Raw genomic sequence first — 23,132 nt, 5'->3', positions numbered from 1 at the left:
ATAGTATAACAACATGAGGGTAAAGCGGTCATTGAAAATGAAATTACGTGCTTCATTGCAATTTTTCCCAGCATGGGGGCGCCAAAAGCGAGTGAAATAGTGTTGCGATCAGACTATGTTTTTAGTTGAATATTAGATGGAGGTTTTAATGAGTAAAACATGCATCCCTAACCTAAAACTTACAGCTAAACCTAACCAAAATTGCCCAAAATGCAAATAAAGAGGTGAACAAAACAGACATTCTTACCCTAAACCAACACCTAACCCTAACCAATAGTGTGCAAAAAGAAAATGTGGCTTGGGAAGCATATTTTCTAATGCAACCACATCATTTTGTGTCATTTATATTACACTATTGTCTTACATGTCAGCTTGCGTGCTTGGCTGGGCTCGATCCTCTGTGTTCCGAGTTCAGTTCAGCTACCGCGCAAGCTAATCATGTGTGAATGAAGTGTGAAATTTAAGGTAGATCTGTAATTCAAGTGTTAAAATAGTTTTTCAAATGTTGCGTTAGAGGAAAAGTGTGTCGTTATCATGTCATAGCAGTTTGTGAGAAATAGTGCAAAAAATAAATGTTTATAAAGTCAAAAGCAGCCGGTGTAATCGTGATTTGTGTGAAGGTGATACAAACCCACAGTAATGTCTTTAGTGTTCATTACACCAGGAAACTGCAGCAAAATGTAAAACACTCATTCTGAGACTAATCAAGAGTATTTGTTCCCCCTTAAAATATGATTTTATAATCGAAATATGACACTTATGCCACCTGCATTGGAACAAGAATTTTGAAATTCTTGACAATTTGTATCCTTTTGGCTTCATTGATGTTGTTTTGGCTGTGATATCTCTACTCCTACTGGTGTTTAGAGACTGTATGTTGGGGAGGAAAGTGGTGTTGTGTAGGCGACCTGAGCACACACCTCAGAGCAAATTGTGTCGTGCATCAAACTCAAAGACATCTTCACTCCAGTTCTGAATTTAAAGAGAGAGAGAGAGAGAGAGACGGTTAATATATTAATGCTTTTTTTGTGTGTGTGTGTTGTTGATAAAAGATGTTATCTGCTGTCGTTATCAGAACTTAGAAATACCAGTTTGTTGTTTTGGTGCTCAGCTGCTTTTTTAACAGTAAATGTCTTTTCATGTACATAGGATAATTACATTAGATATTTTGTTCTTTTACAAATGTTATCTAACTGTTTGTCTGTCTGTCTGTTGCAAACAATAGCCCCTTAAAAACCACCTATTAAGCACCCATTACCCAAAGTATCTTCAAACTTTGTCAAGCCAAGATTCAAAGAGTTTCTGGATGAACGTTCCTTTTCAAGTAAAAAAAAAAGTCTGTATCCCGAAGGCAAAAGATAACAGTGCTAAAGCTGTCAGTCACCTCTCAGCAACTGCTTTGGTTCTGTCTGCTCTCAAACAGCCTCGAAGCAAGCATTAAATTCCATGATGTTAGTGATGCCCGTGCGTTTATCTGCATGTTTTCCTTAAATGTGAGTACGAGGGACCTTTTTGCAAGCCAGTACAGTATTGATATTCCTCAAACATTGTGGTTAGGGGTTTGCCCTAAACTATTTAACCGAATGAAGAAGCAAACATTTTACGCCAATACCTGTTATAGTGTTTTGTAAAATCTTGTATACTCAGAAGCGTTTGCGTTCACTGACTAGCATAGAGCATATTTCGGGGTAGCACTATTCTTTTGCTGCGTTGCAAGCACTTGTACTGTATGTCCTTTAGGAACAAGTCTACACATCTATGTTCTGTTTTGGAATCCACCACATTTTAAGGAACGTGCTGGAAGTGCTGGAAAGTCTGGCTGTATTTAATGGAAAATATTCAGTGGTTCTCAGATCAGCTCTTTACAGCTACACAACTCATGCTGACTGCCGAATTAGGGGCTGCTCCTCAGTGTAGCTCAGCCCACCTTTGAGCTTGTCAACTCATGTTTAACCTGTAAACTGAGAACTTGATAACAACAAGAAAACGAGAGATGGGAGGGGTGAGCTGATGAGAGAGAGAGAGAGATATAGAGAGAGATAGAGAGAAGCTGCAAGGCTGTCAAAACCAAGTCCATCCAATTGAACTTGTTGGGAATTCCTGTATTCTTCAAAACATATATGTTTTTTCCTTGTGTCATCACAATGTCTAATTGAGTAAAAAAAATAATACTTGTCCAGTATATAGTCAGTCATTCAATTTGACAATTATTGATACCAGCTTTACTACCAAAACAATAAATAACACTGAATAATTAGTTAACTATGTAAGAATTGTGTCAAGTTATCAAGTAATTATCCAAGATTAGTGAACCATCAGTAAAAAAGTAAACAGCAATAAAAACAGCAATGAATGGAAATAGATACAAAATAATGGAACAAAAAAATAAAAATTAAGAAAACAGTGCTTTTTTTAACAGCTTTAAAATATTTTGACAGCAGTTTCAAGTATTCAGGTAAATATTTAGCATGAAATGCGATATGAAATTATTGCTGGTCTTCACTCTATGATTATAAAACTTTTTAAAGCTACTAAAGTTATCCATCCAAAAGCAGTGAGTGTTTCCTCATTTTCTTGTTATGGTTGTTTGATTAGCCTCATGACACACTAGACAGCAGCAGGTCTATTAGCTTACACTTACAAGTCAGACAGTTTGATACAAATCCATCTTTTCCCCCGCCCCACTGTTTACATTCACTTAAGACAAGACGGGCATTTTTATGTAGGAATTTTAAAACGTATTTGATCATTTAGGCATTTATACGCATCACCACAATCGTTCTCGAAACGCTTGCATGTTCACCACATGCACATAAACCTATTGCTTGCTAATTATACAGTTATGCACTGTAGATTATTATTAAGAATATTAACTTTGTAATATGTGGCACAGGCCTAGACTATAACTAGTTTATTTTTCATTATTGAAGTTTTAATCAGGCTATTTGTCTAGCTGAAATAAAAAACAAGTGTTAATTTTGAGCCTTAATTACAAATATATAAAATAATAACTAATAACAACAACCCCATTATTATTATACAGGTAATATTTCTCTAATCATTTCTTAATTTGTATGAGGCATTGCATTGGGATTTGGTTAAAAAAAATGCTGTAATTTTCTGTGTGAACAAAAGCCTTTGAATGAGCACCTTTGAATTCCAGTGTGGTAAAATGCTCTCATCTCCGCTTCTCTCCAAAAAAAAACATGGTGTAATGAGATGTTTGATTTGTAATTGTATAGTAACTTGTAGTGGTCAGTTAAAGTGCATTTAGAGCGCTGTAAATACAATTGAAAGCAACGCATCCGTTATTCTGTGCATGAGATGAGATTCTTGGAGGGAACACTGACAGAACCAGCTCAGTGTGCTCAGAACAGAGCTCTGCAGAGCAGCGAGTGCAGACTGTTTGCTTGATTCAAAATAAATTTAAAAAACCTTTGCAGTTTAATATTCATAAGGTTCATTTTATTTCAATGGATCGCTCAGCCCTACACAATGCAATAGAAAGATGTGTTGTTTTTGCGTTATTTCGTGGAACACGTTCTTTTTATCTCATACTGAATTCAGACTGCAAGCTCATAACTTGGGTATCATTCTCTTGCTGTGATTCTGGAGATTCAGTAGCGGTGGAGTGCCGGAAACACTGACGTGTTAAACAATTCAACACAATTAATCATGTCCCGGACCATATAATTTTATATTTTTACAGTCCTAGCAATTCAAGCTTGAAGTACCACCTGTTTTCAGCAGGGGGCAGTAAGCAAAACTCCAGCTAGATTAGCAATGCACAGCTGTACATAGAGCAAACCAATCTCAGAATTGCTTGACACCGGTAACAGCACAAGATGGTTCAAACACAGCTGGACAGAATGCAATTTCGAATGCAAGGATCTTGAGACGTTTTAAACTACATTTACTTCACACCGTGACCTAAAAACGCTGTATATATAATGCAACACAACCAAATCGAGACACTCCATAAGCGTCCATCTGACGCAGGTGTACATTGAATTGGCCTTAGAAAAGCCCTTATCATAAATCTGTCTCGGACAGATTGACTAATTCAGTTGCAAGATGGATTGTTGTGTAGGTCAACGATAGCTTATGTTCAACAGCATGGAAATAAACAATATTTTGCCTTCTAAAGCCACTTTTTGGATTGTTTTATCAATGCTTTACTTGTCAGCTTAAATAATGTAATGCATTTTAATTATCTGAATTATTATTTTTGTATTACATATTATATAAATGACGAGTAATATATAAAAGATTAAATTATTACAGAATGTTATGCATAATTATGTCCCAACATATTTTGAAATGTCTTAATTTAGTTTGATATGGTCATTTATTAACTCTAAAACATGTAAATTGTCTGATAGAATGTTTGAAAATGTTCTTTTACAAAATCACCATTTAAAAATGAAACAGGCACATTCTTGTTACATAGAATGACCCACTCTGTATATGTTTCTAAGGATCCCCCCTGTCTGTTCTGTACATGCTTACAGAGAGAGAGAGAGAGAGAGAGAGAGAGAGAGAGGGGATAGAGTTAGGAACAAAAATGGGAGGGCATAAGTGAGAGGGATAAGGGGAATGGCAGTAGCCCGGAGCCAGACTTCCTAGATTGCCGTGCCGTGCACTTGTTGAGTTTGTTGGTGCTATGCCTGAGGCTGACCTGGTCTCTTAGTCCATAGCCATATATAGTGTGAATATCTTTTATGTTTCTTGTTTTTGGCTTGACCCGAACAGGCAATGTAAGTCAATATTTGAAGCATTGAGCCTTTCCCGCAAAGCCAAGGAGGTAAATGTTTTCGAGCGCACTCCGACGTGTCCGAAGCTACTCCGACATATTTGCTGGCTGGATTATACTGCATTTCTAAGAGACGTGTACAGCTCTGTCTGCGAGTCTGACCGGGTGAGACTGCAGTACTGTCTGCTTGGAGGAGAATGCAACATTTGGGCTACACACACACACACATTCATACTCTGCCATACGCTCAGAGGATGGCCACTGCTGTGTTTCAGGTAAGGAGACAGACGTCTTGCTTGTTGGCGATGAGAAATTTCACAGATATCCTGGGAATCTTAATCTCATTTAGTCTCGGAGCTGCAGTGTGTATTTGTGTGTGTTGTGTGTATGTGTGTGTGTGTGTGTGTGTGTGTGTGTGTGTGTGTGTGTGTGTGTGTATGCTGCAGTGCAGAGTAGACAGTTTGTTCTATGTCAAGACAGAGACTTAGTGTGCAAGTCTGTGGTTCTCAACTGGTTTTGCTTCAGGTTATACATTGGACTTGTATGTTGAGATACGACACAGTATCAGAATTGTTTAGTAGAAATGTAAACAGAAATGTCCTTAAAGGACTAGTTTACCCAAAAATAAAATGCTGTCATTATTCAATCACCCAAACAGCTGTTGTTCCAAACAGCTATGAGGTTTTAGGAAAGCATTTTCTCCTCCTTTGTAAAAGTTGATAAGCCTATTTATGTTGCTATCCTAACTATGCACAGTTACATGTGTTTTTTTAATTAATTGTTCACAATTTGTATTGCATTTTTCCTGCTGTCAGCAACCAATCAGCATAGACCTGAGAACAACTGATGTTAATATTCTTAAACGTGTTTAATGGATGGGAAAGCTCAGACAGCTGTGTGTTCTGTAAGGGTGAGACGAGACTGGTAAAAAGCTCTCATAGATTTCTGTGGTCAGTGAAAACCGTGGAACCGCTGTGGTGATGCTGAAAAGAAATCACAGAAGAGACATAACTGACGTTTAACCCACACTGGGTCTGGAATGCGACTGCAATACTGAAAGCAAAAAAAAGTACAAATGCTTTCAGAGCATTTCAGTGATGTCGCCAATAAAGGGATTGTTACCAAAAATATAAATACATTAATTCAGTCATTTAGTCAGCCTCATGTCTTTCCAAATCTACATGATGTTATTTTTGATGTGAAACAAATAATAATAATAAAAAATGTGCATGCTCCTCTTTTCCATACTGGACAGTTTAAAAAACACAAAAAAGTGTCATAAAAGTAGTCCATATGACTAATGTGCTATATTCCAAGTATTCTTAAACCATACGATAGCTTTGTGTGAAGAACAGACCAAAATTTAAGTTGTTGTTCACTGATAGTTAGTTCCAGTGAACTAGTAACCACTGCGACCGGATCGTTGAGTCAGTGAGTTGAACTTAAGAACTATATCAGTCCAATTCGTGGACATCATTCAGACCGGTTTTGTGAAGTAAATCAAATTATACATTGCAAAGTTTTTTATTTGTTCTTTTTCTCTCTTGAACTCTCACATTTGAAGTATTTTACTTGTGTACATTCCAGATTTAAAAATGACACACAAGTCATATAGACTACTTTTAGGATCCTGTATATTTGGGTTCTTTTTATGCTTTAAAGTGATTCACTATCAACTGTTATTGTATTGCAAAGACTAACAGCAATGTTCTTTTAAAATGTATCCATTTCTGTTCAACCTTATAAAAGAAAGTCATACTGTACTGGAACAACATATGGGTCAAAAAATTGATAGAATTAGCATTTTTGGAGTAAACTGTCCTTTAAACATCAGATTTGACGTTCATATATCAAATATACTGTATGAATCACCAGAAGAAACTTTTTTCCAACATTGTTGAAATTCTAGCTTTGATGTAAAGTGGAGAGTTCATTAGTTAGTTCTGTGAGTGTTGTTTTTGTTTTGAACAAGTCATGTCTTGAGTGGGCTGGTGTAGGTCTCAGTGTGGTCCCACAGCGAGGTCATTCAGCATTGATTTGTGTCTTTGAATGCTGTATCATCAGAGCTTTTCTTTCTACTGTAACAAGTGCGCCTGACAGGATGACAAACCTGCTGTTAAATGCTGAACAATAGCTGTCCCCCTGCGGCACTGACTAACACTGCGGCATGTGGCTTACGTTCTCTCTCACTTATCTAGGGAATGAATCTCACGAAACCTGTCAAGAACATGTCCGGGTCATAGTTCACCCCAAACTCAAAGGAAAAAAACAATTGTCCTGCTGGAAAAACAATCCTCAGAGTTTGGGAACATTGTCAGCCTTTTTCTCTTCCCAGTCCACCTCTGATTAAAACTATCAGCTGATGGAGCTTATAGGAACCTACGAAGATTTGCAGTCACTCAAACAGGGCTGATTAACAGACCATTTTGTTAGTCCCCCACTAAGCTGTCTGATCTGCGATTACTTTCAATTGTTTGATGTTGAAAGGTGTTTTTTTTCCTCTAAGGGAAACTCTGTGTTGCTTCCAATGTTATTGGCAAGCCCACACAGAATCTGCACATGCAGAACTCCGTAGAAAGTTCAATTCTGCTGAAACGTACAGAAATGCCCAACATTCATTTCGTTAATTTGATTAATTATTTTGGCTAAGCTAATTCTACCACAGCAGCTTGCATTAGGTGCATCTCTTGACACCAGTCTTGAAGCTGCAGTAAACTTTATACTAATAGTAAAATATTAATCTCGTAATTTTTAAGAATATCAGGGTCATTGATTAAATAGAAATTGTGACAAATGAAGATTGTAATTAAACAGAAAATCTATATTTTTATCCAGCTTTAATAAGGCTTTGTTCACACCTATTTATTTCTCAAATCCAATTTTCTTAGACTGACTGTTCAAGCTGCAGGTTATATGTAGACAGACCAGATTATTTTGCAGCCACTTTTGCTAGCACATCCACATTAGTTGTCATAGTAACGTGCAAGCTTGCATATGTTCTCCATGCGTGACTGTGTAGCAATGGATGTTTATCATGAGGGCAGTATCCAAATATTGACACATTCTTCACAGAAAATGACTTATAAAACAGGAGAGCTGGCATATGTAGGCCTAATGTTTATTGCTACTAAGGTTTACAACTGTCCCATTTTTGCCAGACGCCCTTGTATATAACCCCAAAAGGGATGTCTTTTGTCCTGTATTTGCGGGTAACAAAACGTCCTTCAATGCTTTGCTTTTCCCCGTATTGAAGAGTAAAGGGTCGGACGGCGAAACTCTTGAAGACGACCCCCGTTCTGTATTGAAGCACTCAAAATTCTCAAATGTCCCGCTTTTGCGTGTAACGTTTAACTGTATCGTGTTGTGGTGGCTCACATCTGGTGTTGGTTGCCACACCTTAGTGCATCTCTTTGGGTGAATAAACCCAATTTCTGTATTATTTTAACTGCTTTGTCTGCCCTGTAACATATACTTGACATACTGTGTGCATTCCATTCAGAAGTGCTAATCCCTATTCCCCTCATAGACTTTACCTTCCACTGTCGAGGGCTGAAAGATGTATTAAAACATGGAGTCATTCTAAACTCTTTTTGTTTTACATTATTGTTTTCCCTTCAGAGTGCCCTGAGAACGATCATTTATGCCATTTGGAACACAGTATATGTCTTCTCGTTGCAACACCTGACGAAAAAGGGCATCGCACACAACGAATGACGAAAAAGCACATGAAAATCTAATCTGACCATTCAGACTGACATTAACAAAAATCTGATTTTAATTGGATTCCAAACCACCTATGGGTGTGGTTTGTATCAGGCTTGTAAAAAAAAAAGTTTTTTTGTGATTTTTTTTTTTCCTAGTTCAGACTACAAAAGCCTAAACGGATTTTAGTCAGATTGGCTATGTAGCATGTTTAAAGGTATTCCACAGAATTCCATGCATAAAATGCAAAATAAGTCTTCAGATTACCATGTGAGCCCAGTTAGTCGTAAGTTAATGGCTGACAACAACTTAATAGTAAGACTAAAGTAATATTTGAAAATAATCTGTCCATTATTAAGCAGATAAGAAACAATCTCCTTTTTATATACAACATTTATGGTCCACTTTTGGCCTCTAGGTCAGCAAAAAGTGAAACTCTAGCAACACGGTTGAGCTGTGAGCAGCTCTCTTCAACATTCCTCCTGTTGAATTCGATTGTGATTTAGGGGCTTCTCAAAGCTCCTCTGTAACTGCATTTCCAACATTTCCCTCTTACTCAAAGCAAGGGAGATGAATCCACATCCAAAGCAATCTAACACTGTCCGGTGTGGAATTCTGTGTGATAAATGTCTGTTTGAAAAAGGACTGTTTTGGAAGTTCAAGGACCATTTGTATTGCATGGCTGGAAGATGTATTCGGACTGTTTTCAAACTTGGTCCAAACCCAAGTTTGAGTCCAACCCCCTTCTCCGTTCAGGTCTGTTTTCATGTTATATTATATAGGTCCAGACCACAGTTTGTTTGCATCATCAACATACAAGCAATTTATACACTAATACGTTTTTGTTTGAAAATGCAATGATTTTGGTACATTTATGCCTCATTTAAACTGGGACGGCATTTTCTCTACTGAAAACTGAGGGTTTTGAAAACACCCTGTGATGAGGAGGAGGGTGTGGCTGGGTCGTTTGACTGCACGGCCGGCGCTGAATCAGCTGATCAGTGGGAGAGTGAGATAAAGGGGAGCCAGAAATGCCAGTTTGAGAGAGAGAGAGAGAGAGAGAGAGAGAGAGAGAGAGAGAGATATGCATGCGGCCACATTGTATGTGTGTCTGTGTTTGTTTATGTTTGTTTAAAGTTAAGTTTGACATTAAAACTTTGTTTACTGTTCAGCCGGTTCCCGCTGCCTCCTTGCCCGTCCTTTAACTGTTACACACCCGGTTAACTGATTAGTTTGGAAAATGATGACAGTAGGAGCCTAAAGTGAAAACAGATTATCATAAAGGAATTATTTCTATAGATTTACAACCAAAACTTTACATTATTTTACAGTACATCACTTGCATTTATCTGTCATGGATGTGTTGCAAGTGATGCAAAGAATGCCATTTGGTCTCAAAGGCAATTCATTCGGAGGCAAGCAGCTATAAGAAATGCAAATCAGTAGCTGTTCTTTCCACAAGTTTAAACTCACTATCCCAGATAAGCTGCATCCAATGAACATGTTCAATTTGACCAGCAAATTATGCGATAGCGCAGTTTGGTTTATGCAGTCATGTGGTTGTGAGCATTTGCAACATTTTTAAACAGAAATTACAGCATTGGAGGTAAATGATTGGACTCATAACTTGCCCATAATTGTGAAAATATTTTTTTCCTGTTTGCTGTTTAGCTCTGTTTACATTCTTTTGCCTGTCTTCCCTTGCACCACACTCCCTGAGATCTTTAATCGACCTCAAATTCATACCTTGACAAAATGAAATGTTTTTGGGATAGATATACATTTTTCTTTCTTGGAAACGGACACATATGCGAAACTTTGTGCTCAACAGAATAGCAGATTATTCTCGTGTTCTTCAGATATCTTATCAGGGGAGCACTAACAGTTATTACCACATAACATACGATTTACTTTGTTTGTGACTGCCCTTCGTGTGAGGTATTGCAGATGTTTCAGTTACATCTGGAATCTGTTAGTATGGAACTCCGATGAAAGCTCGGCAGATTTCCATAGCATTTGTACATCCGTTGTTTAGAAAGGTTAACAAATTCCTCATTCCTTGCTTATTAGTTTATTAACTATTTTAGCTAATTTGAAATGGTTTCAGCTACCAACTCAGCTCCGTTTAGAGGGGCGTTCACACTGAAAGTGGTACAATCGCTGGAGATGGCCATGTTTTGGTGTTTCTGCTCAACTGCAGAATCAAACTGTATCACTGTCTGCACTCCCATTAGTTGTCACCACATCCCATTGCTGCTCATTTGAATAAAGTTGAATTCTGCTTTACTTTGTTGCATTGACAACAGTCTCTGTAGTTAATGTTGCTGGAAATCGACAACTCTTTTTGAAAATAAATGAGTTTTGATCGCTTTAGAGCTAACTTCACTAATCAATCATCACTTACTCAACCTCATGTTCCAAACCTGGTTGACTTTTTTGTTTTGTGGAACACAAAACCAGATGTTAGACAGAATGTTAGGGCATGACAACCTCAATTTCACTTTCATTGTAAGGGGAAAAAAGCAGTATCAGCTTTCTTCAAAATTTCTCTTCTTGTTTCCCATGGAAGAAAGAAAGTCATACAGGTTTGGAACAACACAAGGGTAAATAAATTATGATATCATTTTCATTATGTTCTGCAGGGTCATATTACAGAAACATCCTAACCTTGCAATCATATATTTTTTCTTTGTTACCATGGCAATTTCAGTTAGGATCTCATTTAGGAAAAAAGCTATAACAGAACAGCGTTTTCTAAGTGTTAGGACTACAGTTAGGATTTGCTTCTGTAATATGAATTTGTGAAAAATCTTAACTGAACAGATCTTAACTTAAGACTTAAGATAGGAAGTTTTCGGTAATATGCTTATTTCAAGATGTTCCCATTGTCCAGGGTTGTTAAATCCGAGTGCCAGTTAACAAAATTCTGACAAAATAGCCCAAATGTAACCAAGATGTGGCTGTTTTGTTTGGGGCCTGTCTTTTCACGAGGTCACAGCAAATTAGCAGCAATCTTTAAGAGGTTTTAAGGCATTAGCATGTTGAGGTCTGTCCCCGCCAAACGGTTGGAGGTGGGGAAGTTTGGGAGGAGATGCTGACAGAGGCAGAAACATGCTCCACGGACATTCCTGAATAGAAGTTTGATTTCAGACCCCTGCAGCATCTCCACATCCTGCAGCAGTTTAAACGGATGAATGCCTTCGCTTTGCGGAAACAAAGCACCATCACTCGTGTGGATTGTTTATAACCGCAGTGTGGCAGGTGGCATGTTCGGCACACTGCGAATCATGGAGTATCATGAGGATGGGATAACATGCAAGCGGGAAAAAACAAGGCAAATTTGGAAAAAAAAAAAAACAGAAACTGAACTTTGGATACAAATGAGTCAAATATGTTTGTGACCGTTCAGTTGAATTGGTATTTATTTATACAGTATTTCCTATGTTTTAAGTAAGTGATTGCTGTGAGTTTTTCAAACACCAATTCTGATATCGATATTGATATATTGCCATCAGCCACCTTGATATATTAATGATAGACCAATATATCTGCCAGGCCAATTACTTGACCAATGTTTGGCCATTTGTAGATTATTGGCCAATAACAGCCAATAACTCTGCCCAAAAGGCAGATTAACAGAAGTGGTATTTCATGTTTCAAAACTGAATGCATATTTTTATGATTTTATTGAACATGGTGAAAGTAAATTTTAATTTAAATATTCATAAGTAGATCTGATTTGCTGTCATTAAATTATTATTATTATTATTATTATTATTATTACAGCATTTTGTCAGACACGTTTTGTAAGTGAATTTTGAGAAAATTATTTGAAAATATTTATTTTAAGCAACTTTGTGTAGGTCAGATTAGTTGTCTTTAAATATTATTATTATTATTATTATTACTATTATGTATTGTATTGGTCAAATATGAAATGTTTGTGAATTTTAATAATTCTGTGTAGTTCTAATTTTTATCATAGCATTTTATATATATATATATACACACACACACACACACAGGGTTGGGGAGTAACAGAATACATGTAACGGGATTACGTATTTAAAATACAACATATAAGAAACTGTATTCCCTACAATTACAATTTAAATAATTGGTAATTAGAAAACAGTTACATTCAAAAATATTTCGATTACTGAAGAGATTATTTTGCATTTTATTGTCATTTTTTCATTTAATATTTAGTCCTTTCAGATGGAAAACATTTATACATATAAATGATGCGATCCAAAGTGCATTTGAACAGCGTTCAATTTTTTAACAAGTGCAATTGAACATGTGTATTTTGTTTTTAATGCCAAAACAAGTGAAAAAAATCTACCAGTGCTGAAGAAGTAATCCAAAGTATTTAGAATAACTTACTAACTTTGAGAAATCTAATAGAATATGTTACAGATTACATTTTACAGCATGTATTTTGTAATCTGTTGTGGAATACATTTCAAAAGTAACCCTCCCAACCCTGTTTGTGTGTGTGTGTATATATATATATATATATATATATACACACTCACCTAAAGGATTATTAGGAACACCATACTAATACTGTGTTTGACCCCTTTCAGCCTTCAGAACTGCCTTAATTCTACGTGGCATTGATTCAACAAGGTGCTGAAAGCATTCTTTAGAAATGTTGGCCCATATTGATAGGATAGCATCTTGCAGTTGATGGAGATTTGTGGGACGCACATCCAGGGCACGAAGCTCCCGTTCCACCACATCCCAAAGATGCTCTATTGGGTTGAGATCTGGTGACTGTGGGGGCCATTTTAGTACAGTGAACTCATTGTCATGTTCAAGAAACCAATTTGAAGTGATTCGAGCTTTGTGACATGGTGCATTATCCTGCTGGAAGTAGCCATCAGAGGATGGGTACATGGTGGCCATAAAGGGATGGACATGGTCAGAAACAATGCTCAGGTAGGCCGTGGCATATAAACGATGCCCAATTGGCACTAAGGGGCCTAAAGTGTACCAAGAAGACATCCCCCACACCATTACACCACCACCACCAGCCTGCACAGTGGTAACAAGGCATGATGGATCCATGTTCTCATTCTGTTTACGCCAAATTCTGACTCTACCATCTGAATGTCTCAACAGAAATCGAGACTCATCAGACCAGGCAACATTTTTCCAGTCTTCAACTGTCCAATTTTGGTGAGCTCTTGCAAATTGTAGCCTCTTTTTCCTATTTGTAGTGGAGATGAGTGGTACCCTGTGGGGTCTTCTGCTGTTGTAGCCCATCCGCCTTAAGGATGTGCGTGTTGTGGCTTCACAAATGCTTTGCTGCATACCTCGGTTGTAATGAGTGGTTATTTCAGGCAAAGTTGCTCTTCTATCAGCTTGAATCAGTCGGCCCATTCTCCTCTGACCTCTAGCATCAACAAGGCATTTTCGCCCACAGGACTGCTGCATACTGGATGTTTTTCCCTTTTCACACCATTCTTTGTAAACCCTAGAAATGGTTGTGCATGAAAATCCCAGTAACTGAGCAGATTGTGAAATACTCAGACCGGCCCGTCTGGCACCAACAACCATGCCACGCTCAAAATTGCTTAAATCACCTTTCTTTCCCATTCTGACATTCAGTTTGGAGTTCAGGAGATTGTCTTGACCAGGACCACACCCCTAAATGCATTGAAGCAACTGCCATGTGATTGGTTGATTAGATAATTGCATTAATGAGAAATTGAACAGGTGTTCCTAATAATCCTTTAGGAGAGTGTATATATATATATACATTTATACTGTATATGATATAAATAATCCATACATATCATCGCTAAATATAATGCAATTTAATGTCAGCAAATAAAATGAAAACAAAACAGCTGAAAAGACATTAACACTTAGTACATGCCATTTATTAAAAATTAATCATCTTGAAAACAGATTTAGTTTATCATGCATTGAAAAGGCTGTTGATAGTTTTGGAGCTGAGACAAAGGGGTACAACCTCTGTTAATTGACCAAGCGGATGTGGTTATCATCAGATTGCAGATAATTTCAAGATACCCAAATACCTGCTGATTCAGCATGGCCAATGTGTCAGTCTATCATTGGTAAAAGGGATTATAAAACTACAGACATCGGTCAATGCAGTTTAAGGAGTAGTTCACACAAATATAAGAATTATGTAATCATTTACTCACTCTTATGTCATTCCAAACCCATATGATCTCTTTTGTGATGTACAAATGGAGTGAACAATCTTGTTAATGGCTAAAAACTCTTAAATATAGAGACAAGTGAAATATAGTAAAAGGGCAAAAAGTTTCTGAATAATCTTTGGTATCTCCTGTTACAGAACATTACTATAGACATGTTCAGTAATTGCTTCTTTGGCTTGTACACCGCTGCCCTAATGATGTGGCCCTTTTGATTGAAGTAGATTACGCAAGTGTTACTGCAATACATTTGGTGGTGCATTATATATTATTATATATTTTGTTCCTTTTTTTATTTCTAGATATAAATCAGAATGCCCACAGTAATTCCAACAGTTAGGCTGAAATATAATGATCTGTGGCAACAATTTACTTACTTTTAAAGTTCCAGACTGATGAAATTAGATGGAGTCACTCTCAGACAAACCATAGCTATGTGTATGTGTGTGTATTTGGAACAGATCTTGTAACAAAATGCAAGCACAACCCCATACAGAACCTTCACCACAGAACTATGCAAAATTGGAACACTCTTCATTAACAAAGTTCTACACAACCCCTGTCCTTTGTGTGTCCCCAATTTTGTCTAATTTGATCAGTCCCTCCAGTCCCTTGGTTGATTTCTTGCAATTTCAACCAATCTCCACATTATTTTCAGTAGCTTGAAATGTTTTTTACATTTATGCAAATTTATAAATAAATAAATATGAGGAAATCCCATCACTAAATGTCTGACAGCAGCAAAACAAATGCTTGAAAATCTTAAAGCAGTCGCAATATATCCAAATGCACAGCTGCCATATGTATTATCTTCATAGTAACAGTGTAAGTGTCTCCACCACGTTTTGCGTCCTCTATCAAAATCATTGTCTAAATTTTGCGGCACCGCAGACAGCACACATACAGTAACATCACAACTTGTGTCAATTGTCACCCTGAGTGCTGCGAATGAGACACAAATACCTGCGTTTATACACAGAATCCCTAACATTCACTTACAATCCCCATTAATTGTGTATTAAAATGTGATTAGAATTTTAAGTGTGTTAGGTAACAAATCTGAAAATGGCAACTTATGCTGAACACATATTTGCTGAAAATAAATGTTTTTATTGATATAAAAAGGTCACATTTATACATATGTACAACAAATATTTTAAAATATGACAAAAAGTGAATATATGATTTCATATATGTAACATTTTTAAACACTTGTGCAGTTTAAATTTGTACATACATGATCAAATATATGAACTCACATTTTTTTTGTTTGTGTATCATCAGATTTCTATATCAGACAATGTAATAATTGCAAAAGGCCTAATTATTGAGTCCTCATTTGTGTTTTTAGTTTACAGATTTATTGCATGTGTATATTAATCTGAGATAAATTTTCTTGCATTGTCTGAGGCAAAAATGAAAAAAATGGTCTTCCAATACCCACAGGTATCTCCTAAATGTATGGTATTTTTGTGTGTATTTTTTTGTTCTTGCTAACTGCATATTCAGTGGTTTTGCACAAAAATATGAAATATTTATATGTAATAGCATTTACAATGTAATTAACACAATTAAAGAGGTGTATAATGATTATATGTGAGAAACTTTGAGAAGTCATTTTGGGCTAAAATCAGGGAAAAGTGTTGTGATTTCCTGGTGGTACTGTTTGCTCTTACATTCAGCTACCAACAAGAGTGTAGCCCTTTCAACCAATCAGATTTTGAGTTGAACAATCTATGATTTTGATAATGAACAAAGATTTTGGCGTCATAGATAGCATCAACTCTGGCACGAATGGCAAGAAAGACAACCAAAATTTGCAATTACAAGTTCTCTGCCTACGATGAATAACATTTCCATTAATTGATAGTCAGCCCATAGACTTAACTATAGCATACAGTATATTTAATCTGCACTATTTTGATGTACCTTGTTTGCTTGTGTTTGGTAGATATGCATTTTAAGGAAAATATAAAATGGTTCATTAAGACTTTAAAATTTAAAACATTTTCTCTTAGGGGGTTACCCCTGAACCCTCATACAGGATCGTTCCTATGTGTATAAATAAATGGTAGAAGATCCCCCGTAGTCCACTACTTTGGTTGTTTTGGGCCCCAGTGTCCTCATACTTGCCTAGATATTAAGAGTCTTTTTGACTGTTTGATTTATTTATTTTTTCTTATTTTACAAAGTACTATCTCTGCTGACTTGGAAATTTATGATAACTATGGCAAAAAAAATCCATTCAGACAAATCACATTGTCATTTGTCTGAATGGCTATGAAATGATGGAAGATATTAACTTTGGTGGGACGAAAATGTCATGTTTGAATTTGAATTAAATACCCCTGATCTAAAATAATATCACATAATTAAAAATGTAAAGGTGGTTAATTCTTCTTTTGTTTTTTTCATATGCATTGTCTCTTAAAAATTTTAAATAATCATAGCATCTTCACAATTGGCCTAACAACTAGATTGAAATTGCTCAAGCGTGTTTTCATTTAATACATCTTGTGCCCAGGCATTTATGATTAAAAACCACAACATATTTCCATTTCCATTTATGCCCTGATGAAGGCCTTTGGTCTGCCAATGCACATTTACTTAATATTTATAGCCCAATAAAATAAATGGTTTCCAATATTGGAGATATTTCTTTGCATGTTTTATTTATTTTTTTAATTTATTTTTTTATCTTGCATTTATGCATTTGATGAATGCCTTTATCCAATGCAACTTACAGTGCTTTCAAGGTAAATATTTTATCAGATCAGGGGAAATATAACCCTTAAACTAGAGGAATATTACAAAACTTTACAGTGTTGCAGTAACTGGGCACAAATGTTGGTCTCACCAGTGAGCAGGGAGCAAGCAAGGAATGGGAAATGAAAAAAACCCAGAGTGGATTTGGATCAGCGTGATTACAGAATGTATGATCACAAAGTGCAGAGGGGATATTGGTGTCACTCCAGTGTGCTTGCAGTTTTGCTGGTCGTACGAGGTCTTGATGGGAAATGGAGTTGGGCTATTTCATGAGAAAGACCTCTGCCCTCGCCGCCCCTCCTGGTCTTCATGAGTTTGTGGAGGTCTTATCAGGGCATGTTCTCCCTGTGGAATGTTTATAGAAAGCAGGCCTGTTTCAGGGGTTGCTGGCACAGAGTGGTTTTGCGTTTGTTTGCCTTTGCATTTGATTTATGGGCCGGGCAGTGGAATAAAGGCAGGAAGCCCTGCACCCCCACCATCCTGCTGATTTGTTACAACACACAGCTCTAAAATCAAGGCTAGAACCAAAGCATTAGCCAAAAACAATCATTATTACATTTTTCATGACCATTTTCCATTTGATCTTTACATCAAACCAGGCCAGTGTTTGCAGCCGTGACTTTAAGATTTAAGTCAAGAGTCAAGTCCAGTTTAGTCTTTGACTGCCCTGTACTTCAGTAACAGCCTACTTCATATTTGCGACATATCCACAAAACAATCTGTGCTGAAATGTGCCACTCAAACAGAACAGTCTGAAATCATCAGGGAGCTTGTAAAAACGAAGTTACTCGTTTCTAATGTTGGGATTCTTCAGAAGGATCTGCAGCGCGGCAGGTGCAACACACAGCCAGAAACAGTGCAAGGGTTTGGTGAATTTTCTAGACTAATATTTTCCGGATCTATCTAACTTTCTCATTATTACTTTACTTTGGCAGGGGGAAAGTTTCAAGTTATAGAATAGAATCACTACATCTGAATGTTGGTTGTTATATGTAAATGTTTAAGGTTTCTATGATCATAAATCCAAGAATTTCAGAACCAGGCGTTGTTGGATTGGGGATTACATTTAAAAAGTAGCAGCTTGTTTTCAAATAACATTAAGTCTTCTCTCTCAAAAGATAAAGATCATTTGATATTCCTTATAATATGATCCCTTCATGGGTTAAAAATAAGATAACATAAGTAAATCAAGTTGTGAAAGTCGTTTTTGGTTGCCTTTAAAACTACTGTAGAATTTGTTCTTAACTAGATGCAGATTTAATGGAATAATCCAAAGTAAAGTGGTGTAAATGATTTGCCTGCTGAATAATCTTAAATCAGATCATCCCATAAGTACTACCTTAATTGTAGCTTTTGGATTAGTGTGCTGATCTGTACATGTATATGAGAGAAATACATCACTCATGACTGTTGCATTGAGGCAGGATTGAAGATAACTCATCTGTATAGCCTCAACATGTGGAATGAATTGTGACTGCTCCTTACTTGCTTGTAAAGGACATTTTCTCTGGCCAATAGCTCATCAAATTGTATGTGCTAAATAAATACTGATGGTTTGGGCCTGTTTCAATCTGCCTTTTGGTTTTACTTAAAGCAAACAACAAACTCTTTCCCTGAAAGGTTAACAATTCCAAGGCATGCTGTAGATCGTTGTAAAGGGAACAGTGGAAAGGAGGAGGCGAGAACCGGCTTGACAATATAAATAATATGTTAATGTTAAACTGAAACCAAAAGACACAACCACACATAGGTGGGACAGCTGCCTGTAAACATTCTCTCTCTGTCGCACCACCGTCCGCATTCTGCCTTTATCCCTCTCGGAGACTTGATTAGCCTGATAAGGGACCGGGTGTGTAAAATCACGACCCGGACCCGCCCTCCGCCCTGTCACATTCCTCCCTCGTTCTCTCAGGCCGTAGTGCCCCCGGCATGATGTAACCCCCCGTCCTCTTTCCCTGGGGGAGGGCGTGCCTTATGCCCCATCTGCCGGCAGGTCATCCCCATCTACCTGAATCTGGGAGGGGGAGGGAAACAATAATGAAAAATAGCGGGTACTCCCTGTAACAGTGCAGTACCCCACCAACAAAAAACACTGTAAAATGTAAAAGAGAGGGAAAAGGCCAACACAGAGCGGCAGTGGGAGAGAGAGGAGAGAGAGAAAGAAAAAAAAAACACTTACTCGCCGGTCTCTCGCTCTCTCTCTCTCTCTCTCTCTCTCTCTATATATATAGTATAAGTGCATTTTCCAAAAATTTGTTTTTAAAATCTTCCAGTAATCACGATTGACTGTAAAAGTCATTGAAATGTATTCGCCAAAGTGTGTGGAATCCTTTTGCTTAAATGTTAAAAGTGTCTTTATAAAAAAAAAAAATTAAGTCTTTATAAACATCACACATCTCAAGTCTTTTTGGGCAAGCAAGAATGTAAACATTTATGTGATAGACCAGGAGAACATGATTGTAAAAATAAAAAAAGCTTGCAGATAGCAGAATGTAAACATGTCACTCAAGCAAACCCTTGCTGAGTTTTAAAGCGAGCACCTGGACTGATGCCTTTATTTACAACCAAACATCTCTCTCTCCCTTTCTCTTTCTCTATCTCCCTCGTCCCCCCTGGTTCTTTGGTGCCAAATGCAAATATTCCATCTGCTTATATACACATGATTGAGCAGGTAGAAGATACTGTCTGCGTACCAATGTGTTTTGAATTCAGCATGGTCTCCATTCTTTTTCTCACCTCAACTAAATGTTTCCCAAACTTAATTTTTAGTGGATTGTTAAAGGTTTGTTAAAGATTTTTCACCCTCATGTATTTCTGACCCTGCATTTTTTTTCTTTCCTCAGTGAAACACAAAACAGAGATGCATGATATCCGAGCTGCTCTTATAAATTATATCAAAATTTGTATTTGTGGGAGAACAATTCCTTTACTTAGGTCAGTGTAACTACCACATGATGTTCACAGGGTCCCAATTAGTGAAATGGACAGGGAAGTGAGAACAGCAAAGCTCCCAGTACATGTGATATGGGCTGAAGCAACAGATCTTGGTTTAATTTAGTTAACACTGGCATGCGAGGAATGTAAAAATGCAATTATTGTTCATTATATAATATTAATGTTTACGCTGTAATGTTATCAGCACACATTCTATCTCTTCCCTTCACTGTTTTTGTTTCCCTTTTTTTTTGCACGTAAAGATTACATTGACTGTGGCTTTGCCAAGATGCATTTTTCATGTAGCTTTTCCCCCTCGCCACCCCAGAAGCGCCCTGATCCGGCACAGCTGATTAGTCATCGCAAAGACAAACAAGAAAAAGCTTGAGATTGGGCCGAGACAAGATGTAAATTATGTAAATGTATAACTTTTGTCAATGGTAAAGGAATATTTCGGATTCAATACAAGCTCAACCCACAAAAAAAAACATTTGTACAGTAAAAATGCACAATAAGGATCTTTAATCAAAGTGAATGGGGCCAGTACATAAACATTCAAATATACACTGTTTCTTAAGTATAGCCACAAGTTGTAAACATTATACTTGTTAATGTGATTTTAGTGTGATAAAATTGCTTACTAACCTTATCTCTGTACAGTTATATGCAGTATTACAAATTTGTTGGTATGACGATTCAACGCCTGTAAAGCCTTTAAACTGGTAAATGCTGTAATGCCAGTTAATCATGATTTGATCACATTAAAATCATGTTAACACATATAATGTTAACATCTTGTGGTGATACTTTTGAAACATTGTGTTTTTAATGTTAATGGACTGGCTCCATTCACTTCCATTGTATGTGCTTTACTGTAACCACAATTTGTAAAGTAAATTTTTGTTGTAATCAACATTATGCCACAAATGCTAGCAATTTAGCTTACTGTAACTTGTATTGAAACTCGAACATTTCTTTGAAAATACTTTCTCTTGTCCCAGCTTTCCAAACCAGTCATAGGTTCATTTTTCTGGAAGGTGTAAATACCTTGACTTTGTGGTGCTTTTCTCTGTTTGTTTAAGCTGTTCAATCAGCCCAAAATGACAACTTTGTTTCAGCCGATGGCACAATTTTGGGGCGGGACTATCTGTTTGGTAGAGAAATGGCAGATGGAAAAACAGTCAATTTGTTGACATTTGTGGCCCAGAAATGACACTCTTCGACTTTAAAAGAGCTTACTCACCTTTTTGGGTAACCATATGTTTGTTAGTGGTATTTTCAGAGTAATGGTTGAGCCTATATGGACCATTAACCAGATGTTGCACTCAGAATGTGTCAGAATGATTTACATGGCTTAACCTCGATGTAAATACTAGGACCAGAATCTCTACTATGTCTACCAACATAATGAATACAGCTCATTCAGGATCTTGACACTTCAGGGTCTGGGGGTCACATTTCGACCTGTTTCATTATGTTTCATTATCAGCTTATTTTATTAGTGGTGCTTATCATTTACTCACCCTCATGTATGACTTTCTTTCATCTGCAGAACACAAACAATGATATTTAGAAGAATATTTCAGCTCTATAGGTCAATTTAATGCAAATGAATGGTGGCCAGACATTTCAGGCTACAAAAAGCACATTAAGGGAGTATAAAGTTAACCATACTGCTACGGTGGTTAAATCCATGTGTTCTGAAGCGATTCAGTTGGTCTTGGGTGAGAACAAACCAAATTGTAACAAATTTTCACTGTATATATTGTCATTACAATCTAGGCATGATCATGACTTCAAGCTCGATTTCACTTTCTAGCACTTGACGCATGCGCAGAGCCCTAGGTGTCGCTATAGGAAGTGTAATCGAGCTTGAAATTCTGATTGCCAAGAAGACTGCTAAAGTCAAGATTTATATTCTGAAAAGGAGTTATATGGTGGTCCATTCTCACCCAAAACCATTTGGATCATTCAGTAGACATTGGTGAAGCCATTTCAGTCTTCTGGATTACTCTTAAGCTGCATTTATGTGCTTTTTGGAGCCATTCACCACTATTCACTTCCATTGAATTGACCTACACAACAGAGATATTCTTCTGAATTTTTTTATTTTTTTGCGTTTGCGTTCAAGTCACAACAGAATGATCATATTTATGGAATGAGTGTAAATGAACACCACAGTCCATAAAAATTGGAACATTGAAGGAGGGAGTTGAGTCATATTAGTGACCAAAACAGAGACTTGTCGGGGTGGGCTCTTTTCATTTGGGCCTATAAGAAATCACCCAAAACAACTTTGCAACAGCACAGTAATAACCTGGCAACCACATACAGTACTGTAGCAATGCGCTAAAACACACAGCAGTTCACATTGACAACTGCATAGCATGACCTGGCAACTATCCAGAAAATACTTGTAAGCACATACTGTAGCAAGGGTTGGATTACCAACTGGGCCAATGGGGCCAGTGCCCAGGGGCCCTTGACTTCCCAGGGGCCCCTGGGCTTTAAGGTTGCGCGATCCAGTTTGGCAATCCCTCCGCTTGAAAACCTATCAACAATGAAAACTAAACAAAATTTTTTATAAATTACATTTATTTTAATGTTTGAATTTGTATTTATTATTCATTGCAATGAACTTGACATTTCTTATTTTGCTTGACACCTCCTGCCGTCAGAATAATGTTGTTATACATGCACAGATGAACGAAAATTCTGTTTCATGCAGATATTAATACCTGAAACACCAGGGAAAACCACAACATATTCCAAAGTTAATGTAG

At 37.0% G+C, this 23,132-nt stretch overlaps 1 protein-coding gene across 7 annotated transcripts in view; it reads left to right on the top strand.

The window, feature by feature from the left end:
- The window catches only part of tns1b (tensin 1b), a 343,137-nt gene that overhangs the window by 185,109 nt on the left and 134,896 nt on the right, over positions 1 to 23,132 (top strand). Inside the window, exon 1 of one of the 7 annotated variants that reach the window (XM_052147964.1) lies at positions 4,578 to 5,028. The exons of the other annotated variants lie outside the window; for them this stretch is intronic. Coding sequence (XP_052003924.1) covers positions 4,951 to 5,028 — 78 coding nt within the window. The 5' untranslated portion in view covers positions 4,578 to 4,950. Of the gene's footprint in view, positions 1 to 4,577; positions 5,029 to 23,132 lie in introns of those variants that run through there. 7 annotated transcript variants of the gene reach the window in all.

The sequence above is a fragment of the Xyrauchen texanus genome, chromosome 18 (genome assembly GCF_025860055.1).
Source record: "Xyrauchen texanus isolate HMW12.3.18 chromosome 18, RBS_HiC_50CHRs, whole genome shotgun sequence".
In the NCBI taxonomy this organism is placed as follows: Eukaryota; Metazoa; Chordata; class Actinopteri; order Cypriniformes; family Catostomidae; genus Xyrauchen; species Xyrauchen texanus.
The sequence above is the reverse complement of the archived record's forward strand: the minus strand, read 5'-3'. Positions and strand labels throughout refer to the sequence as shown.